Below are 21,385 nucleotides of genomic sequence, written 5' to 3'. Positions count from 1 at the left end.
ACGTTGCACTGAATACATTCCAGGAACTCTGCTTGGTGGATAAGCATGTTCACTGTGGCGATTTTAAAAATAGTAAAACATAGGGGGTGCCTGGGTGGCTCGGTCAGTTGGGCAACCAACTTTGGATTTAGGCTCAGGTCACGATCCAGGGTCGTGGGATCAAGCTCTGGGTCTGGCTTCTCATCTGCTTGAGGCTTCTCCCTCTCCCGCTGCTCCTCCTTGCAAATCTTAAAAAAAAATAAATAAAAGTAGTAAAACATAGTAAACAATCTAAATTATTAAAAATGCTGCAATGGTTTCATACAGCATGAGACAGCTGTGTGATAGACTGTTATATTTTGAAGCTTTATGACACAAGCAGAATTCAAAATGGCCTGTTTTCTGCTTCGGTTAAGAGCTCATTTCCGTGAGTTTACTGCCGGGGCTTGAATTCTGACTACCATGCCTTGGCACCTGACCTTGGCAAGTTCACTAGTGCCTCGGAGGCTCAGTGTCTTTCGTAGTAAGGTGAGTATAACGACTCTACTACCTCGTGGGGTTACTGTAGAGATTAAATGAGAACAGGTATGCACAGTGCTTAGCACAATTTCTAGCCCACAACATGTACTCAGTGAAAGTGAGCTGTTATTTTAAATTTGTAAGAATGTGGGTCAAGAGAGAAAGACTGACAGAGACTGCCCCAAATGTATAGCCCCAGGAAATATTGTGGGTGACTTGTCTCCTGCCTTTCATCTAGTATCATTGCACTATAGCTTTGGAGGTTACAGGCAACACAAACAAATCCAGATCTGGGCAAAGCACTTCGACCTACCAGTTCATCCAGTGGAAGTCAGAGTGATGGGCAGGTCCTGTCTTTCTCTTCCCAGCTGTGTTTGGCCAGCGTTTGGATGAGACCGTAGCCTACGAGCAGAAATTCGGCCCCCACCTGGTGCCCATCCTGGTGGAGAAGTGTGCAGAGTTCATCCTCCAGCATGGTCTGAATGAAGAGGGCATCTTCCGACTGCCTGGGCAGGACAACCTGGTGAAGCAGCTCAGAGATGCTTTTGATGCCGGGGAGCGGCCCTCCTTTGACAGGTACCCTGTCCTCACCATACCCTCCCCCTGCCTCACTCGGGCAGGGACACTTCTCTCTACCAGCTGAGCTATAGGACTTGCACAGCTGCTTCCACAACCCTGGCTGTCAAGAAAGAGAGCCTTGTGTTTTGTTGATCACTTACAGGAGGAATGACGTGAACTAGAATGAGGGCCTTGCTGATGTAGCGGGAGCGGGAGTGCCATGGTGGGAGGGGACCTAGCTTGAGGCTCACACTGCCGGGCTGATGAGGACTGTGGCAGAGCTGAGCTGTCTCTAAGGTCCGACTCAGCATGGTGGAGAACGTACCGTCTCTATACCCAAGGGCTCTGATGTTCTTCCACAGCTTTCCAGAAGTGGCCAGAACCAGGACTTCTTGTTAGTTTGGGAGACTGCCGTAGAGTCCACCTCTGAACTTAGTTCTGAGCCTTTTTGGAGAGAGTACACACTGATGACTTAGCAGACTGGCGTCCCCCCATGTCTCCTTTGTGGAGGTTGCCCAGGTTTGGTTGGGGCCTACCAGCTGTAGTGACATTTCTTCTCACCGTCTCCTGCCCGCCCAACCTCCTGCTGCTCCCCAGCCAGGGTTTCTCGCTCTGCCGCAGCCAGCTGGTACACCCTCCACCCCGACATTGGACGCTCTACGCCTATTGTGCAATATTCACTCTGGTTGCCTGTATGTTCTTGTCCTGCTGGCATGAAAGAGCTATTGTTCTTTCCAAATCAGCAGCCCATAAATCAAGATATAGGGAGACAGGCCTCAGCTCTATCCAGTTTCCAAAGGTTGAAATTCCCCAAGAGGTTATTTATGACCTAGGAACAGGGTTGATCTTGGGAGAATCATGAACAGCTACATGCCATTAGGTCCTTCTCCCTGATATCTTCCCCTGTCACCAGCAATGCCCATTCTCCCCCTGAAACATCTCTCATACCACCTGTTCTCTCCAGTCTCACAGCCACTGTCTGAGTTTGGCCCACCACATGTCCGTCTCTGCTGCCCTCGGTGTGCAGTAGGTTAACTTATCAAGAGTGCTGTATTTTGACAAGAAAGCAATGGGTGGAGTTGTTACTGTACCTGTAGCAGGTAATGGGCATCAAATTTATGAACCTCTCAGCAACACTATAAATTGCATTTCATTATCAGACAGCTGTTCAATTAAGCTTGCCAACTTTGTATTCCATTTTCTTCTTATGTTTTTAATTAGCTTTGAGTTGATCAAAAGATACAGGTGAGTTGTTGCTAAAGGGATGTGAACAGTCAGCCAGGAGGGATAGAGGTGATTGTAGAGTTTTGTCAGATAACCTGCCCTGGGCTTGATTTTATGGACCTATAAAGTCAGCCTGGGTGGTGGAGTCATAGTCTTTGATTCCTGGGAAATATTTGGGGCCGGAAGAAGGAAAGTTACACAGCTTGTCAGGACTCTTCCACCCCCAGAACTAAGAAGTAGAGTTTACACACCCAGAACTAGGAGGGGTCACCTGGGGGCTCTAAAGAGTCCTCCTAGGGCCGAGACTTAGGTCTACGTAAACCTTGTAGGTACTCATCCAGACCTACATTGGTCATATGTGTGGTTCTAGATCCCCCAAATTGTCTCACTGGAATGAAGAGAAACAAAGGAGCTTTTATTTGGTAGATTCTAGAGCACCTAGATCTGATTCTCATTAAACATATACATGTACATTTTAAAATCTCTTTGTGGAGCTTCTGCCATCCACAAAACTAATGGGTTTCTGATAGCTGTAGTTCTCTGAGACACATACAGACATGCCACATTTTAAGGTCCTTGCTACCACGGAAGGATTGGCAGAGCCATCCGTGGTGTCTGGGCTAATCTCTGGGGGATCAGGGGTTGAACTCAGAAGTCACCTGGCTCCTGATTTGCCCTTGTCCTTGACTTTATTTTTTTTAATTAATTAATTTATTTATTTGACAGACAGAGATCACAAGGAGGCAGAGAGGCAGGCAGAGAGAGAGGAGGAAGCAGGCTCCCCACTGAGCAGAGAGCCCGAAGCGGGGCTCGATCCCAGGACCCTGGGATCATGACCTGAGCCGAAGGCAGAGGCTTTAACCCACTGAGCCACCCAGGTGCCCCTGTCCTTGACTTTAAAAAAAAATAATTTAAGGATGTTTCATTGGGTTGAAGGAAGAGCAAAATCGGGAAAAATCATGCTGGAAATTTAGACTATAACTGTGACAACTGATTTGACCCTGTTACAATGGGGGCACAGATATTAAACCAAAAATTTCCTGAAATAATTGCATAATTTTCATTGTGTTAAGTGTTAAATTGAAAACTGGATGGTACTCTGAGAACATAGAGCAGAAGCCCCCCACCTTTTTAAAGATGTATTTATTAGAGAGAAAGTGGGGGAAAAGGGCAGAGTCTTTTTAAAAAATTTTTTTATTATGTTAGTCACCATACAGTACATCATTAGTTTTTGATATAGTGTTCTATGATTCATTATTTGCATATGACACCCAGTGTTCCATGCAATCCATGCCCTCCTTAATACCCATCACTGGGCTAACCCATCCCCCCATCCTGCCCCTCCCCTCTGAAACCCTCAGTTTTTTTCTGGAGTCCACAGTCTCTTATGGTTCATCACTCCCTCTAATTTCCCCCACTTCAGTTTTCCCTTCCTTCTCTTAATGTCCTCCATATTATTCCTTATGTTTCACATATGAGTGAAACATATGAAAATTGTCTTTCTCTGCTTGACTTATTTCACTCAGCCTAATCCCCTCCAGTTCCATACATGTTGACGCAAATGCTGGGTATTCATCCTTTCTGATGGCTGAGAAATATTCCATTTTCTAAATGGACCACATCTTCTTTATTGATTCGTCTGTTGAAGGGCATCTCAGCTTAAGTGGACTTGTAGTTAAGCCCAACCCAGGTCTCACTTTCACAACCCTGAGATCACAACCTGAGCCAAAACCAAGAGTGGGATGCTTAACGGACTGCATCACCCAGGTGCCCCGGAACAGGAGACTTTTGGCATATTCTGGTGGATTTACAGAGACCCTCCAAAGAAAAATGACATTTATACTCAGACACATTAAGCAGGCACAAGTGGTTAGTCAGGACAAGCAGAATTATCTTCCCCCAGTAAAATGAGTCAGGAAGCTTCCTCTGGTTTTAAATATTCCCAGATGATTTATATAGATAATTGTGCTCTTTGGTTATAACTTTGAAGCATCTACACTATATCAATGGTTATAACCCTTTCTTTTTTCTAATGTTAGATATTTTTGCTGTCATAGTTTCTTCTGATTGAACTATCTAGTTTGTGGTTTTTTGTTGTTGTCTTTTATCTTCAAAAGATTCTGTTTTTTTTTTTTAAGATTTTATTTTTATTTATTTGACAGAGAGATCACAAGCAGGCAGAGAGGCAGGCAGAGAGAGAGGAGGAAGCAGGCTCCCCGCCGAGCAGAGAGCCCGATGCGGGGCTCGATCCCAGGACTCTGAGATCATGACCTGAGCCGAAGGCAGTGGCTTAACCCACTGAGCCACCCAGGCGCCCCAGATTCTGTTTTTTTAATGTATCATTGATACTATCTTTCTTATTTCAAATTGTTGTTGGCAACATTCGTTGCTTGGGTGTAATTTGTGTGTTGGGGGCTGTGCCAGGCAGTGGACATAATGTCAGAGAATGGAACCGTGGAGGCAGGAGGCCAGAGAGGAAGCTGAGGCAAGATCCTGGCAGGAGGCCATTACCTTCTGAAATAGAGCAGTGAAGGGTAGGGGGCAGGACTTAGAGCAACTCACAATCGGGTAGGATTGAGGGGCTTGGGAAGCTAACTGGATGTGGAGTGAGGGAGAGGCCCTGGATTCTTACTAAGACCATAGAGACAGTTGCAGTGCTGGGGCATGAGGAGGACCCACTCTTGGACTTTAGGATAATGTGTGTCAGCAGGTTGTCTTTCTGCCGTTTTCTTGGGAACTTCTCATGTATTTTGACAAGAGGGCTTTGCCCAGGAATATTTTTAGGCAGTGAGTCAGCAGGGAAGGCTTTTCCAGAATCCCCACCTTAAGTGAATGGTTCCCACCCTCAATTTCCTGAGGCAGCAGTGGACCACAGTCCAGGCTCTATACCAGTTCACGGTCTCATTTTGAGGCTGCAAAAGGGGGGCCTTTTCAGGAGACAGCTCTGAACACTGGCTATTAAAACAAACAAAAAATACTTACTCGGGAGGTCAAGACAGAGATTTGCAGTCAAGTCCTGACATTCTCATTTCTGCCCCCTCCAATGTCTCCCTTCTCTTCCTTCTGCCCAAACTGACCCATTCTGCCCCTTCTCCAGGAAGCTCTTCTACCAGCCAATTCTATATTCCCCATCCCTGAAACTAAGGAGACACTCACATGGTGTGAACCTCTTACCACATCGTAGCTTTTCAAAATACTACCTGGACAGTTGCTTAAGAATACCGATTTTTTTTATACGAAGCAAATAATTTCTTCACTAATGAACTTCAAGCATATGGTAGACTCAGACTTATTTTCTCTTACAGAACTGCAGAATAAATGCAGGAGTTCTATAACCACAGGTCAGCGGACTTCAATGAAGGGCCACATATGAAATATCGAGGCTTTGTAGGCCAGATGGTTTCTGCTGTAGCTTCTCAGCTCAGCTCTTTAGCAGAGTCTTTGCACAAAATGAGCCAAAGACAATGCAAAAATGAATGAACATGACTGTATTCCTGTAACACTGTAGGGAGGCTGAAATTCAAATTTCATATTTTCACAGGCCATGAAATAAGCTTCCTTTGAGTTTTGTTCCCAACCATTTAGAAACATAAAATCCATTCTTAGCTCAAAGGCTGTACAAATACAGGCAGTGGGCCAGATTTGACTCCTGGGCCAAGGGTTACCCACTCCTGCTGTAAGCTGGAGAAGCTGAACTGGAAAATCCCGAGCCTCCCTCGTTAACAGGCAGCCATCTGAATACCATCTATGTGTCTGCAGCAGGACCTCTGCTCTCCACCCTCCCTTCCCCATGTTCTCCCTTCCCCCTGCTGTAACTTCTTGTCACTCTTCAGATTGTCCCCATGGCTCCCCAACTCTGCACTGGGTGTCCCTGTTTTTCATACTTCCATACAGTCCCAGGTCCTGGGCTTCCTGGTCATGGTACTAACCTCACAATATTGTAATGACTTGGTAACGTGTGAGTCTGCACAGCTCTGTGGTTCAATGAGACCAGGTGTCCTGTGTATCCCTCAGGGTCCCTGCTGAAATTGCAGTGCTTAACATAGTATCTTGCACCTAGTAGGTTCTGTCAATGCTTACTGACTGAATGCGTGACTGTGCAAATATGTAAATGAATCCCAGAAATGTTTTAAGCTCTCTGAGGGTTTAAAGACATCATGGACCACAGATATAAATGAGTTATTGCATGAAAAATTAGAGACTAAGTAGAGAATGCAAAATTGTGAGGCACTAAGGGACTTGGAGAAAAAAGAAAGAGATGGAGACAAAGATAATTTAATAGGATCAATGAAAAGATAGACCTTGAACTTACCTTTGAGGTAGTTGGGTAGAAGAGATAAAGGAAGAAGTATTGGGGGTCATTATTCCAGAAGATTTGTAAAGATGTTTTGTTCAGATACATCTGTATCAGACTCTACTCCTTGGCAAAACTCCCTTTTGGAACCTGAGGTTCTATTCAGTGGATCACTAAGGAGAGGTGAGGAATGTTTCACTTTCAAAGAACATTGCTTATTTTTTGCAGAGAGACAGACGTGCACACAGTGGCCTCCCTGTTAAAGCTCTACCTCCGTGACCTCCCAGAACCCGTGGTTCCCTGGAATCAGTATGAGGCGTTCCTGCTCTGTGGGCAGCTCATGAATGCAGATGAGGCAAAGGTCTGTATCTCATTGAAGTTAGTTGTCCGGCTTTGGGAGAAGGTGTTGGTTATTGAACTATTCTGGTGGGCAAGCAACGGTGGGTCAGGGAACCCATAACTTTGAGTGAGATACTTTTTCAAAGTGGAACTTTGTCAGCAACAAAAAGCAATTTAAACCAATCATCGTGACAGCCTTGCTGAGATGTAACAATCCAATGCAGAATTGACTATCATTGAATACACCCAAGTCACTGTAAAATTAATAAGAGACAGAGGAAGCTTCTGAGCAGGGTTTCAAGCAATATGGCCTTGCTGAGACTCTGTTGGGACACAAGGACAGAGCTGATACCCTGGAAGTCAGGGGAGAGGTGAGAATGTTCTAGTTCCATGGTGAATGAGTATCAGGCATGGACATATAAGGGATGCATGTGCCAGAGAAAGGAAGGACAAGGAGCTTTTCTTTGTTCTTTTCCACTGCAGCTGCTTAAAGGGCTGTGGTCAGTGTCTGTGGATGCCTGCTTGTTAGAACGCATGTGTTCACCTGCAGGATTTGTGATCTTATGTAAATTGTTTCCAGAAAGGTCTTATAGTCAATAGTCACTAACCTGGACTCATGTTAATTAAACACACCAACCAACAAAAGAAACCGGGAAAATCCATCTAACAACAAAAAAACCTTCATGGTTTTTAACCAGGATTTGCAAAATCAAATGCCTGAGAAATACTTTTATTAATACTGCTAATAATTAGGGTCTAACTCCCTGCTTTGGTGGGGGGTAGTTCTTGGAACTACTGTGTTAAAGCTCTCTTTGGCAAAATGGTGCACAGAAAAGCCTACAGTGAAGACCTGGATTTAACTGTGATTTTGTCTTTAGGCAAATTAAACATTTTCTACTAGAGTTTATTTACAACGAAACATTCTATAATGGTGGAACTAGTATATAGTTACATTGATCAATATGATAACCTCTAACCACACATGGTTATTGGGCACTTGAAATGTGGCTAGTTCAGGTAAAGAACCAAATTCCTAATTTTATTTTGTTTTCTTATTTAAATAGTCACATATGTCAAGTAGCTGTTGTACTGGACAGCACAAACTGAGACAAATTTCATAATAACATCTGCTATACTTAGGATTGTTTTGAGGACGAGAGATATGAGGTAGGTGAGTGATATTTTTAAATGATTATTTTAAGGAGAGGTTTATTCTCTATTTTAGAATTTATTATATAGTATACCCCCAGAAAACTATATATATATATACACACACACATATATATATAATGATATATATCATTATGTATATATATAATTATATTATATATAATATATTACATAAAGTATTATATGATAATATATTATATCGTTATCATCATATCATTATATCACATATATCATGATATATATTTTATATATATATACACACACACACATACACACACACATGGTTGTCATTTTTAAACAACAGAACAATAGTACCCTAGACCTGGTAGAAAGCGTAGCTATGAGAACTTCTCTCCTGACTTAGGGCAAAGAGCCTCACCATTTAAGTGGATCCTGGTACAAGAAAAAAGGTGATTTTGTATTTCAACATCAGGAAATGAAAGAGATGATACAGGTGAAGCTAATACGCTAGAGCTATTATAGCTATTTTCCGACCCAAAAGTTAGGTTGCGATCTCATACAGATCTTCCTCAGCAACAAAACGCAAATAAAGCCAATCGTGGTGTCAACCTTCCTGGGATGTAACAATCCAATGCAGAATGGGACTATAATCAAATACCTCAAGCCACTTTAAATTTAGTAGCTGAGTGCATGATTTGGGACAGGATTTATGAATTTTTTTGTGGGGGGTGAAACGAGGACATGACAAATCTTAATTAATATAGGCGTATCAGCTCCCCTTTGTGGAAGTAACAACGCTTTATGGAATGAGGTTTAAAAGTTAGCTAGAGGGGCGCCTGGGTGGCTCAGTGGGTTAAGCCGCTGCCTTCGGCTCGGGTCATGATCTCAGGGTCCTGGGATCGAGCCCCGCATCGGGCTCTCTGCTCAGCATGGAGCCTGCTTCCTCCTCTCTCTCTGCCTGCCTCTCTGCCTCCTTGTGATCTCTGTCTGTCAAATAAATAAATAAAAATCTTAAAAAAAAAAAAAAAAGTTAGCTAGAAAGACCAGGCAACTTCTCAGCCCCTGGCTGCAAGGAAAGCAAAGGAGGTACACAGATGCAGATCTGACAGTAAGACTCCCCTTACCACCCCGCCCACCGAACTTCCCACTTTGGACCTGCTTCTCCCAACTTCCCTCCATCTCAACATCTCTGAGTTTCTAATCTGGGGTAATGTTCATCTGGACAGGGCAGAGGACATCAGCCTCCCTTGCTGGTGAAAATGTGGCAGGGGTGGTAGCTGGGAGCCAAGAGTCTGCAGAAGCCTTTGCGAAGAATTCACTGGTTAAACTGAAGAGGATGGAATCCCAGTATGAAGCAGGCATCCTGGATACAGAGGGTCTGCACCAAGTCACTACACACAGGCTGACAGGGCTTAGGGTGCAAAGGAGGAGTTGCTCAGGGTTGAGGGAGCCTGTGTGTCTCATGTTAACTGACACGCTTTTATAATCATGACATTATTGGCAATGACTACAGACCCTACAGGCAGCTGTGGGTAAAGAGAACTAAGAAAAGCTCTCTGTCCTTCCCCTCCCTGGCACATGCATTCCTTGTTTGATGGTCTCATGGAGCTAGAACATTACATTCTGACCTTTACCTGTCCCCCACCCCCCAGATTAGTCAGCCTATCCTGTGTCCCAGCAGGTCTCAGCAAGGCCATATTGCTTAAAACCCTTCTTAGAAACTTCCTTATTCTCTCACTACTGATCTTTTTTTTTTTCTTCTCTTGGGGAATTTGGTTTTAAATACCAAATAGCTTGGGGTATTTGGTTATGATCCAGTTCTTTACTGGAGTGTTACATCTCAAGCATTCACTAAGCAAACCATTATTAAGAGTATGAGTTGTCAAATCATGCTTGCCTTAGAGTAGTTCTGAGTTGGGGAAGAGGATATGACAAATAAAAAAAATGGGCTGTAAAAATATCCGTAGCCTCTCCATACTATTTTTTTTGCAGCTTCCTGTGAATTTATAATTATTTCAAAGTAAAAAGCTTCTTAAAAAAAACACAAAAACTATGGAACAGGAGTGACTGCCCATGCTGCTTCTGTACCGATACATCAGTTATGTTCCCCATCTTCCAGAGTCTCATTGCTGGAAAGGGAGCAGGCTGGTTTACAGTGTAGAATCTCTTCCCAGGCTCAGCAGGAGTTGGTGAAGCAGCTGTCCATCCTTCCTCGAGACAACTATAGCCTCCTGAGCTACATATGCAGGTAAGAGTCCCCTGGAATCACTTTCTAGCTGTATCAGAAAAAAGCCCCAGTTAGAGGAGAAAAGAGGGTCTCTTTGAACTCATAGCTTCTGGTCCAGACCTTGGGAAGGTCAGCCATATTCACGCAGCACTGAAGTAGTTCCCTTTATCCACAAGATAATTTCAAGGATCCATTCCACGTCTGATTGGCAAGCAAAGTGAACATGCTTCCTCCTTCAGGCCTGCCCAGGGCTGCCTGGAGTCCTGGGACATGCAGGAACGCCCAAAATCCTTATAATGTTTCTAGCAGTATCTCCCATCTTCCCGACTCTGGGGCCATAATTTAGTGCCCTGGAGACATTCATGGCAACACGTAGCATGCAGATTGACCCAGGTCAATCTAAGCTGGGAGCCTAGATCTCCATGCCAGACAGAGCTGAAATTTATCTTCTTTTTAAAAAATAATATGTTGTAGTATCCAGGTTGTAAAAGTGATACATGCTTGATTTGGAAACCAGAAAAATACAACATACTATAAATAAGAAATAAAAATCATACACAGTGTCCCCACTCAGCAAAAATCACTATTACTGCTTGGGCATATTTCCTTCTGGATATTTTTCTTTCTATGAAAGATCTTTACATATATCAATATAAATATTGGGGAACAATTTTTTGTATATATTTGTATCCTATTGGTTTTGGCTTCATATTATATTGTGAACATTTCCCTATGTCATAAAATAGGATTATAAATGACTATGGTATTCCATAATGTTTCCTCATTTGAAAACATCACCATTTATTTGGTAGTTTCTATGTATTTGGAATTTTAAGTTGTTTCAGCCTATCCATTTAAAAATAGTTTTTGGAGAAGGTATTTAGAAATTCCTTTGCCAATATTGTCAGGTTTTTTTCGGTTGTTGTTGTTTTTTTTTTAATAAGGAAGCTGAGAGCTTCATGCCTTCATTGGGTGGAATTATAGTAAAAAATCTTTATAGTTGTTGATCACCCACTGGGAATTTGAGATGCTTGGCACTGTAATCATAGTCCCATTCCTGAGACTAGAAGGAAGGAGATGGGATCCATCTCTGAGATATCTGTGGTATCTGGAAGTGCTTCCTTCTCTGGCAGCTTCCTATTTCCTACTATGGGACTTCCTGGCTGCCCACAGGTTCCTACATGAAATCCAGCTCAACTGTGGTGTTAACAAGATGAGTGTGGATAACCTGGCTACCGTGATTGGTGTGAATCTCATCAGGTCGAAGGTCGAAGACCCTGCTGTGATCATGAGAGGTACAGCTGGTCCCGTGGGGAAGGCAGGTGCAGAGGAAGTGACAACAATTACCTAGCTATCAAAGGGCACTGCAATTTTCCAAGCATTTTCAGTTGATTCCCTTGTCCCTACTGTGAAATAGCCCTGTGAAAGGAGCAGGGCAGAAGTTATGTCCATTTTCCAGATCGCAGCTGAGCAGAATGGTGAAAAATTGAGCCAGTGGTCACACAGTACAAAAGGCTAGCACAAAAACAGTATTTTTTAGTCTTGTATGACTTTTAAATACCCTTAGCCAGAGAAAGCAAGTTTGCCAGTAAATAGAGAAAGCAAGCTTGATTGTATAAGATAACTCACAAAAGATTACTTGTGAAGTTGTGTTGAAAAAGCTTCTGTGGCTGTGTCTTGGTTTGGTGAGCAGAAGTGCTGGCATAGAGTACTGATGTCTGCCATGCATTTGGGAAGGCAGTACACCTGGCATGTATTTACTGTGTGTGCAATAAGAAATGAGATGACATGTTGAGGACCACATCAGGGGAGAAAGATGTCTTCATTTTCTCTACTATATTGCTTAGTTTCTGATCAGAGACTGACCCATGGGCCTGTATAGGCTGAAAATAACCCTCTTTTACCCCACTCCCATATCCTTCTCTCCCTTCTCTTTCACCACGATCTCCTACCTCAAGCAATTTAGAAGGGTCCCAGGAAGAGTAATGGGGACCTTTTGGGCCCTGTGGTTTTAGAGCCAAGTTTAGAGACATCCCATGGGTGGAGACTGTGAGGACTGCCCACCTCTTGCCATGGTCCAGGTCTACAAATCTCTTTCTTCTTTCAGGGACTCCTCAGATCCAAAGAGTGATGACCATGATGATCAGAGACCACGAAGTCCTCTTCCCCAAGTCCAAGGATGCACCCCTGTCACCCCCTGCTCAGAAAAATGACCCTAAGAAACCTCCAGTAGCTCGAAGCTCTGTGGGTTGGGATGCCACTGAAGACCCTCCAATTTCTAGGACAGATAGCTTCAGTAACGTGGTAAGGTGCAGAGAAATTTCTTCCTTCCTTCTGACTCTTCCTTTAGTCCAAGTCATTCCATGTAAGTGCTAGTCTGGGGTGGAAGTTTGAGCAGTTTTAGAGGATGCCATGACAGTGGGCGTAGATCATACAGACCCATTTGAATGCATCTTGAAAGCCTGACCTCTTTCAAAATCTAGTCTCTGTTGGCATCCTGGAGGTGGGGTTAGTGACACATGTGCCAGTTTCCCAATGACTAAGCAGTGAGAGTCCTCACTAAAGCCCACTCTAAAAGGGAAGCCTTTCCAAACACAGTCCAGGAAAGTTCAATAGGGGAAATTATATGTCACATTGTAAGGGTTTTAGCAAGAGTTATTGAAAATTCCAGGTCAAAGTCCAGAAAGAACTGGTTTCCCGCTAACCCATGAAACGTGATTTCTGTGATGTGCTCATGTAATATTTCTCATTCCCTGATAAGCTGTCTCAGCAATGTCACTCCCCTCATTTGTACTAAAAGGTCATGGCTCACATTCCCAATGTCAAAAAACTCGGCAACCTCTGAAATGTAGAGTAGTTGAGGCCAATAATTTACAAAGTTCAAATATTTTATGTATTTATAGAGACAAATACTTAAAAAAAAAAACCAGCCATGAACTTTTTGTAGCAGCTTGATTCTTTTTATGTGACCAAGAGATAAATTTAAAGTTTCTGGTTGACCTTGTAATGAAGTTGTCTATAGTACTGTTAATCCTGAGGATAATTAAAGAAGTATGAAAAAAAGATAAGTAGTGGTAGTAGTTATGATTTTTCTTAGGTGATGTCTGTACATGATACATTTTACCAACACCCTCAAATTAATATTTAGAAATGCTCATACTTCATATAATGAAATCCAATTAGTGGTCCTTGGGAGTAGACATCATTATGCTTATTTGATAGGTTTCTATTTATTGTAACAGTATGGGCAGCTATGGGCAGACACTGTGATGGTAAACTTAAGTAGGTCACCTCTGGGGTCCTCACCATAACTCTGTAGGGCAGAATTTGTCATCCACATCTTGTTTTTCAGGACCAGAGGCTCAGGGAGGTTGACCAGTGGGCGGAAAATGGCAGCACTAGGATGTTACAGAGTGGGTTTTAGTTCTAGTTCTCACTTTGAGGTCCCAGGGCTTCTGTCTCCAGGTGGGGTCGAGGAAGCAAGTGATAGAGAGATTAGAAGAAGAGCTTAGGCCTTGATTTTCTGATTTTAGAGCTCATTGTTTTTCTTCTTTTTTTTCTTTTTAATTTATATATCTATGGTTCAAAAAAATTAAAATGAGAAAAACTATATATTAAGAAATCCTGCTTCCTTTGCTATCTCCATCCACTCCATCCTTCCTCGCCTTTATTTTCTTCGTATTTATCCTTCCAGTGTTTCTTTATACAATTACAAACAGATATGAATGTAAATTATTTACATTTTTATGCAAATATATTCTCTTGCTCTCTCTCTCCCCCCCCACACACAAGCGTGCACACGCACACACACATACATGCTACTCTTTATCTTTATCTTGCATTTTTCCACTTAAGAGTATATCCTGAAGACATTTTTATGTCAATACATGGACAGACCCCTCATATGACCAGGTTGCAATTAATAACCTTGACCATGCTTCATCTTGTACTTAAGTAGATGTATTTCTGGGATAAATTCTCAGAATTAGGATTGCTGAGTCAGAGGTTAAGTAGATTTATGTGTAATTTTTATTAAAATTGTCAAATAGAGGTTGTGCCATTTATATTTCCACCGTCAATGCACAAAAGAGCCTGTTTCCTTATAGTTTCACTAGCAAAATGTATTTTCAGATTTGGGGAGATGTATTATTGATAGATGAGAACTGATAATTCGCTTTTTTTTTTTTTGAGAGAGAGAGAGTGAATGCATAAGTATATATGTAAGAGGGTGTGGGGGGACAGAGGGAAGAGGAAATCTTCAGCTGGGCCTAGAGCTCAAGGTGGGGCTTGATCTCATGACCCTGAGATCATGACCTGAGCTGAAATCCAGAGTCCAAAACTGAGCCACCCAGGCACCCTGATATTTCAGTAATTTTAATTTTGATTTGGGTTGTTTTTTTTTTTTTTACAATGAGAGAAGCTGAACATCTTTTCTTATGTGTAAGGATTCGTTGCATTTTTCTTTTCATCTGTGAATAGTCTGATCTTATCCTTTCCATCTTTATGTTGGTTGTTGGTCTTTTTCTTGTTAATTTTTATGAACTTTTTATATGAGAGAGTAGCTTGTTGTCCATGATATGTATTGTAAATATTTTTGCTGGCTTGTCATTTCTTTTTTAATTTTATTTATGGTGGTTTATTCATTTTATTTTTGTTCTTTTAAATTTGGGGAGTCATGGAAACTTATGTAGGTTGAATTTATCACAGTTGTATTTCATGGTTTTTGGATTTTGAGTTCTAGTTAGAAAGGCCTCCTCATCCTAAAGCTATGAAAAAATCCTACTTTAAGACTCTCTTCCCACTAATAGACAATTGATTTTTAGAGCATGAGTTAGTTCCTTTCAGTGCGATATCCTTTCGAAAAAAAAAAAAAACACCACGCAGATAATCAATAATGTGATGAATTAAGAGATGGTCTTCTCATTAAGAGTTTCACGGGGGGGGCGCCTGGGTGGCTCAGTGGGTTAAAGCCTCCGCCTTTGGCTCGGGTCATGATCCCGGGGTCCTGGGATCGAGCCCCGCATCGGGCTCTCTGCTCAGCGGGGAGCCTGCTTCCTCCTCTCTCTCTGCCTGCCTCTCTGCCTACCTGTGATCTCTGTCTGTCAAATGAATGGATGGAATCTTGAAAAAAAAAAAACAAAAAACAAAAACCAAGAGTTTCACGGGTGTGCAGCCCAGAGATTCTTTCTTTCAGGTTGCTGATCCTTATCTTGGGAACCTGACACATGGTAAAAACCCATGTGACATCTGTGGCCATTTCTTTCTAGACCAGTGACTCAGACACAACCAGCCCCACCGGACAACGACCTAATGATGGGTTTCTGGAAGAGAGCAGTAAAGCCCCCAGGGAAAAGCTAGGTGATTGGAAGCTGCAGTCACGGAAAAGGACTCAGACACTCCCTAATCGGAAATGCTTCTTGACCTCAGCGTTTCAAGGTGCCAACAGCAGCAAAGTGGAGATCTTTAGAAATGAATTCTGGTCACCTTCCTCAGAGGTAAAGGCCGGGGAAGGGCACAGGAGAACGATGTCTCAAGGCGTACCCCCCTGCCCAGACTCCCAACGGACTTCCACCTATGATAATGTCCCTGCCCCGCCCCGGGCCCCTGGGGATGAGGCAGCTGCCAGCTCTTCCCAAGCTTGTGACTCCAAGAGAGAAACTCTTGCCAGCTCCACCTCTGAAACCGGGCCTGGAAAAAAGAACTCTGGGGAAGAGGAACTTGAATCCTTGCAGAGGGTGGTCCAGGAGCTGCAAAAGGAAATAGAAACACAGAAGCAAACGTATGAGGAACAGATTAAAAAGTAAGTCACCTGCGAGGGGCCTTGGGCAATCACTCAGCTTCCATTTTCAGAAGCAACAGGGATTGTTCTCCTCTGCTGAAGAAGTGATGTTAGAAACCTTGAGTTTAGAGAATGCAGTGATCTATAGCAGTGGGGCGTAATTGAGGAAAGAGGTAGAGGGAATGATGAGATGACTGCAGTAGTAAAAAACTCTTTAAGTTTCAGGTTAAATTCATGAAAAAGTGAAGTGTGTAGCTTATGCAGCTTAAACAGTTTCCAAATCATGATTCTTTAAGGGTCAACATGCTCTAAAAATTAAGAGGAACTTTAAATTTTTTCATAGAAATGTGAGTCATCCCTTCTGAAAATGTTTACTGAGCACCTACTGTGTGCCACACACCATCTCAGCTGTTGGGGAATAGCACTGAACAAAACAGACAAAAGTCTCCGTGCTTATAGAGCTTTCCTTCTATCAGGAACAGACAATATATATATATAAGTAATTAAAATATATGCTATGTCAGATGCTGGAACATGCTATGGGGGAAGGTAAAGCAGGGCAGAAGTTTGGGAGGTCCAAAAAGGGGGTTCCTATGTTAAACAGGATGGTCAGGAAGGCTTCACTGAGAAGGTGGCACTAAGGCAAAGGCCTGAAGAGACGAGGGCATAAGTCAGGCCCAGTTGTTGGGGAAGAGCAAGCCAGGTAGGGAGAAGTAGAGGTGCAGAGGGTGTGGAAGGGAGCAGGTCAGTCTGTTCATGCATTGGAAGAGTGGCGGTGGGCTGGAGTAGTGGGGAGTAGCTGATAGGAGAGAGGGCAGATGAGGGCAGAAGGCCTTGCCAGCTACCTTAAAGCCTGTGTGAGGCAGAGCTTCTAGCCAGATCTACTTGACTAAAGCTTCACCGAATCACTCACTTTTCACTGAGCTCAGGCCCCCCACCGGGGGTGAATGGAAGGCCAACACAGAGGCTATTGCCACAATTGTCATGCACATCCCTAAGGTGCTTGGACACAATGTGGCCTCCTGGGTAGATAAACTATTTTCTTGAAACCTTTTTCACACCATTGACTTTTCATGAAGTAAGCTCAATCCAGTTTAGCCCATATGAACACAGATCATGACGTAGTGAAATGCGAACTAGTGGGGCTTTCAAATTATGGGTACTTTTTCAGTCCACTAAGGCTCAGACACATGAAAGGAAGACTTGGTGAGCCCTGATTCCTTGTTTCCTACATAGAGGGCTGCCTGTCTAAAAGCAAAATGGAGATCCTTTGTCTAAGGACCTGAAATCAGTCATTTGTAGGACTACAACACTCAAGTGCCATCTTGTCTGTGATGGAAGCGTCCCCAGAGGAGTTTCCTACTACGCTCTCACGTGAATGTCACTGGCAGGGTAGGGCGAGCCCAGCTGCCACGGAGGGGCCTTTCCTCCTGCATGGAACCAAGTCCTCTGAATTCACCCATCAGAGGGGTCCTCCATCCTCAACAGAGAGAGGAGACTTAATAGTCCATAACGCCTGCTGTGAGCTTTGTGTTTCAGACACACCTTCTCATGTAATCCCCACAGCAATGCTGTAAGATAGATAATATCCCCGTTTTACAGAAGAAATGGGGGCTCGGGTAGTATAAAAAGACTCCTCGGGGGGCACACGACTAATCATCAGTAGGGCTGGGGTTTGAACTGGGTCAGTCAGGCTCCTGAGCCCACCCAGATTCTACCTCTCCACCAGCAGCAGTGGTCAAAATCTAGCAGTAGTTCTCTCAGTTGAGATTTCTCCCAAAGCAAGATGGAAGCAAGAGTAAACTTGGAGAAGAAAACTGGATTTGTAATGAGAGGGCCAGAAGGAACAAGACTAATTTAGCTGTAGGAAGAGATAAGCAGGGGAAGGCAAGGCTCCAAAGAAGGGCCATTACCTGGAGAATCGGCTGAAGCCCCTGAAGACAGAAGCCAGGCTGGGCTCAAATGGGAACTCAAGTTTCTACTAAAAAAAAAAAAAATAGGCCATTTGGGGTGGGGAGTGGGTGCTGGACAAGGAGGTAACGCCTCACAGAGTGAAATTCTGAAGCAAATTTCCAATCACACAATCTCCCCACAGTCCTGAAATTTCCTCTCTGGGCTTAAAAATGGCATTGTACTCTCATTCTTAGGAGTTAATTCAGCAAGGCTTGGAAGAGCAGGGAGCACCTGTGACTAGACTATGGTTTGGGCTAATAACAGGGAAACTTCCGGGAATTCAGAAACCCAACAGATTGTTCACCTGGAGCAGATTCAGAAGTGAGGGTGGGGCTGCCATGGCCCCTGCTCCCAAAGGGCAGCTCCTGAAATTCTCCGAATCTCCTCCCCGAGGAGGCCTTAATAGGAGAAGGCAGCACTGCTACTCTCCCTGGCAGCAAGATGGACAGGCAGTCATGTGTACACAGGTGTTGGGAATCTGGAATATGGAGCTTCAACCCCCAATCAGCATTTCTGTTGCAGGACATGTGCAAGGTACTGTGGAGATGGAAAAAAAATTATATATATATATATATATATATATATATATATATATATATAGTGGTTCCTTCTTTCAAAGACTTTATTATCCGATAGAAGATACAAAACGTAGAACAACACGAAAAACAACAACACAGAAGATGTTATAAGATCATGTTAAATGACAAGAGTGGGGCTCAGACATGCCCTGGGAATTCAGGTTTACTGGGAAGTCTGCATGTGGGGGGTGGAAGTTGGATATAGGACTTGTGATGTACAAAGGAAAATGGATAGTATGTGAGCAAGGGTGAAGGGAGAGTCTAGAGGTCATGCCCCATTCTTTCATTCTGTTATTTCCTTCCTTGTAGCCTTGAGAAGGAAAATTATGATGTCTGGGCCAAGGTGGTGAGGCTCAATGAAGAACTGGAGAAGGAGAAGAAGAAATCCGCAGCCTTGGAAATCAGCCTCCGCAATGTAGAGCGCTCCCGGGAGGATGTTGAGAGGAGGAACAAGGCCCTGGAAGAAGAAGTCAAAGAATTTGTCAAATCGATGAAAGAGCCCAAAACTGATGCTTGAGGGTTCCAGGCATACCATGAAGACAGCCCACAGAGGCCCACCCAACACACTCCCTTTCTCGGTGCTACCTGAGACTGAGAGGCAAAATTACTCCCTAGGAGGGAGAAGACATTTGAGGAGAAACATCACTTTTCCTGGTAAAATAAACCAATGGAATTGGCAGGAAGATGAGGGTGAGCAGGGATGTGTGGGGACATCCATGACCTCTGTGGCTATATTCAAAAGGATTGCATTATTCCACTGTGGTCTCAGGCCGAGTGAAATGAAACTTTCCATGCTGGGTGACTATGTCCAATGGAGACATTTGAAGCAGGCCACATCCCAGGACCTGGCAATAGATTGGCCCCAACCAAGGCTGGACTGAGGCATTAGTTCTTTTTTTTTCTCTGTGGAACAATTTACCTAATCAGATGGCCTCATGATGGCCTTGAGACACAGGGACAGAAAATATTTAGCTTTCTTGTACTCACCTGTGGTGAGCTGGTGAGCTGTGTTTTGGGGGGCTTCACCTGCTGACCAAAGCCCCATTTTGTACCCCCCTTCCATGATGCACACTCTCTAGGGCTGGAAAGTCAAAATTATTATTAGACTAAGACAAAGCAAGCAATAAACTTTGTATTTATGAAGGCAAAATTGATGAGAAATCATATTCAAATAAAGAGAAAGGAAGAAAGGAAGAAAAGAAAGATAGAAAGGAAGAAAGAAAGAGAAAGAAAGAAAGAAAGAAAGAAAGAAAGAAAGAAAGAAAGAAAGAAAGAAAGAAAGAAAGAAAGAAAGAAAGAAAGAAAAGAGAGGGAGGGAGGAAAGAAAGAAAGGGCTGTTGGTAATCCTTACAGACATGTTTGTGAGCCTTAGTAAAAGGTGCTCCTTCCTTGAGGCAGATGCTCTCCTCTCCCAGCACATGGCTGGGTGAGCAGGGCCTGGGCTGGATTCCAGACCTGCCTTTCCATGGCCACAGTTGTATACTGTGGGCCTGTGAACAGGGGCCTTCTCACCATGGTGGCACTTCCTTGGAGGCTGGTTTGGGGGTTTTAGATAGCAATAATCACGATAATATTCTGTTTCACCAAAATGCAAGTGATTTCACTCCTGAAAGGGACCAGAGGCCCTAGAGAACAGCTGGGAGAGGGGCCTTAGAGCAGACAGCTGACTTCTCCTCCTACATTAAGGCAGCCCAGCAGAGGGCCCTGGTGAGGCCACATGCCTCACGAAGTAGGAGAGAGGGCTCTTTCATGGCGCTTGTCATTGTTCTAATCAGGTGATCGCCAAGCTCTTTTGACCATGTACTCCATCGGAAGAAAATACTTGAGCAGACACCCTCTAATAGATTTCTTTACTTAGAAATCACATGCAGGTACTACTATACGACTCTATCATACATATCCGAAAACACACACAGGACAGACTTTGAGTAAGGATGAGACAGAAACACATATAAATAGATGTTCTCCAAGGTGCCTTCTGCTCTGGAGGCCACCAGTCCGATTGCCCAGCAGGTGTTCCCTGTGCTCGGTTTCCAGGTGTCATCCCATCGTTGCCACGCGTTTACCTGAACTCTTGAAGCCACCTGGCTTCCTCAGAGGTTTGAGATCGATGGTTACTGCAATGAGAGTAACCCGGCGCACTTTTCCTCCATTATTCCTTTTTCTCCTTTTGTTTTCTCACTTTTTCTCTTCTTCTCTTTGTTTTCTTTGCTCTTGTTATTTCTGTCCCTCTCCCTGTGGCCATGACACATTACCCACAGAGCAAAAGGTACAGACAGGAGGGTCAGTGTGGTTTAGTCCTGCCATACCCACCACCAGCCACCAGACTGCTGGAGGGCAGGGGCAAGACCCAGCACATTCTCTTGGAGATGAGTTTATAGAAGACTGGGGGGAAAGGAAAGGGGGTGATTTGGCACATCATTAAGTAAAGCAATAAAATATTTGATTTCCTGGGGCTTGTTTCCTAATTACAGAGAGGCGAACATGGAGACACTTGTTGAACACCTAATTTACACTGAGAGAGTCTGTAGTTCTGCCAGGCGTGGGTTCCTCACACTGATCCTCCAGGGGCTGAAACCAAGCTGAGGACGGAAGTAACCTCAAAATTCTAAAGGGAACATTTGCTCGAAGGTGCAAAGAGGAGGACCTGAAGTCTGTGTTTGGAGGTCAGTGTGGCAGGACCTGGCTGGGGCTCGGAGCAGGCGCTCAGGCTGAGCAGAAGGGCTGCATTCGAATTCCAAGCTCCTCCTGGCCAGACGACACCTCTTGTTCTATTCCTTCCACCAGGACCATGAGGGAACACA

At 43.8% G+C, this 21,385-nt stretch overlaps 1 protein-coding gene across 2 annotated transcripts in view; it reads left to right on the top strand.

Annotated features, from left to right (window-relative positions):
• ARHGAP25 (Rho GTPase activating protein 25) overlaps window positions 1-19,731 on the top strand; it is an 85,035-nt gene extending 65,304 nt beyond the window's left edge. For both annotated transcript variants that reach the window (XM_047744673.1, XM_047744674.1), the window contains 7 exons: window positions 867-1,074; window positions 6,803-6,935; window positions 10,219-10,292; window positions 11,445-11,566; window positions 12,379-12,575; window positions 15,539-16,071; window positions 18,891-19,731. In XM_047744673.1, coding sequence (XP_047600629.1) covers window positions 867-1,074; window positions 6,803-6,935; window positions 10,219-10,292; window positions 11,445-11,566; window positions 12,379-12,575; window positions 15,539-16,071; window positions 18,891-19,098 — 1,475 coding nt within the window. In that variant the 3' untranslated portion in view covers window positions 19,099-19,731. The remainder of the gene's footprint in view (window positions 1-866; window positions 1,075-6,802; window positions 6,936-10,218; window positions 10,293-11,444; window positions 11,567-12,378; window positions 12,576-15,538; window positions 16,072-18,890) is intronic.
• The last annotated feature ends 1,654 nt before the right edge of the window (window positions 19,732-21,385 follow it).

Source organism: Lutra lutra, chromosome 9, assembly GCF_902655055.1.
Source record: "Lutra lutra chromosome 9, mLutLut1.2, whole genome shotgun sequence".
NCBI lineage: Eukaryota > Metazoa > Chordata > Mammalia > Carnivora > Mustelidae > Lutra > Lutra lutra.
This window is presented reverse-complemented; position numbering and strand designations above follow the sequence as displayed.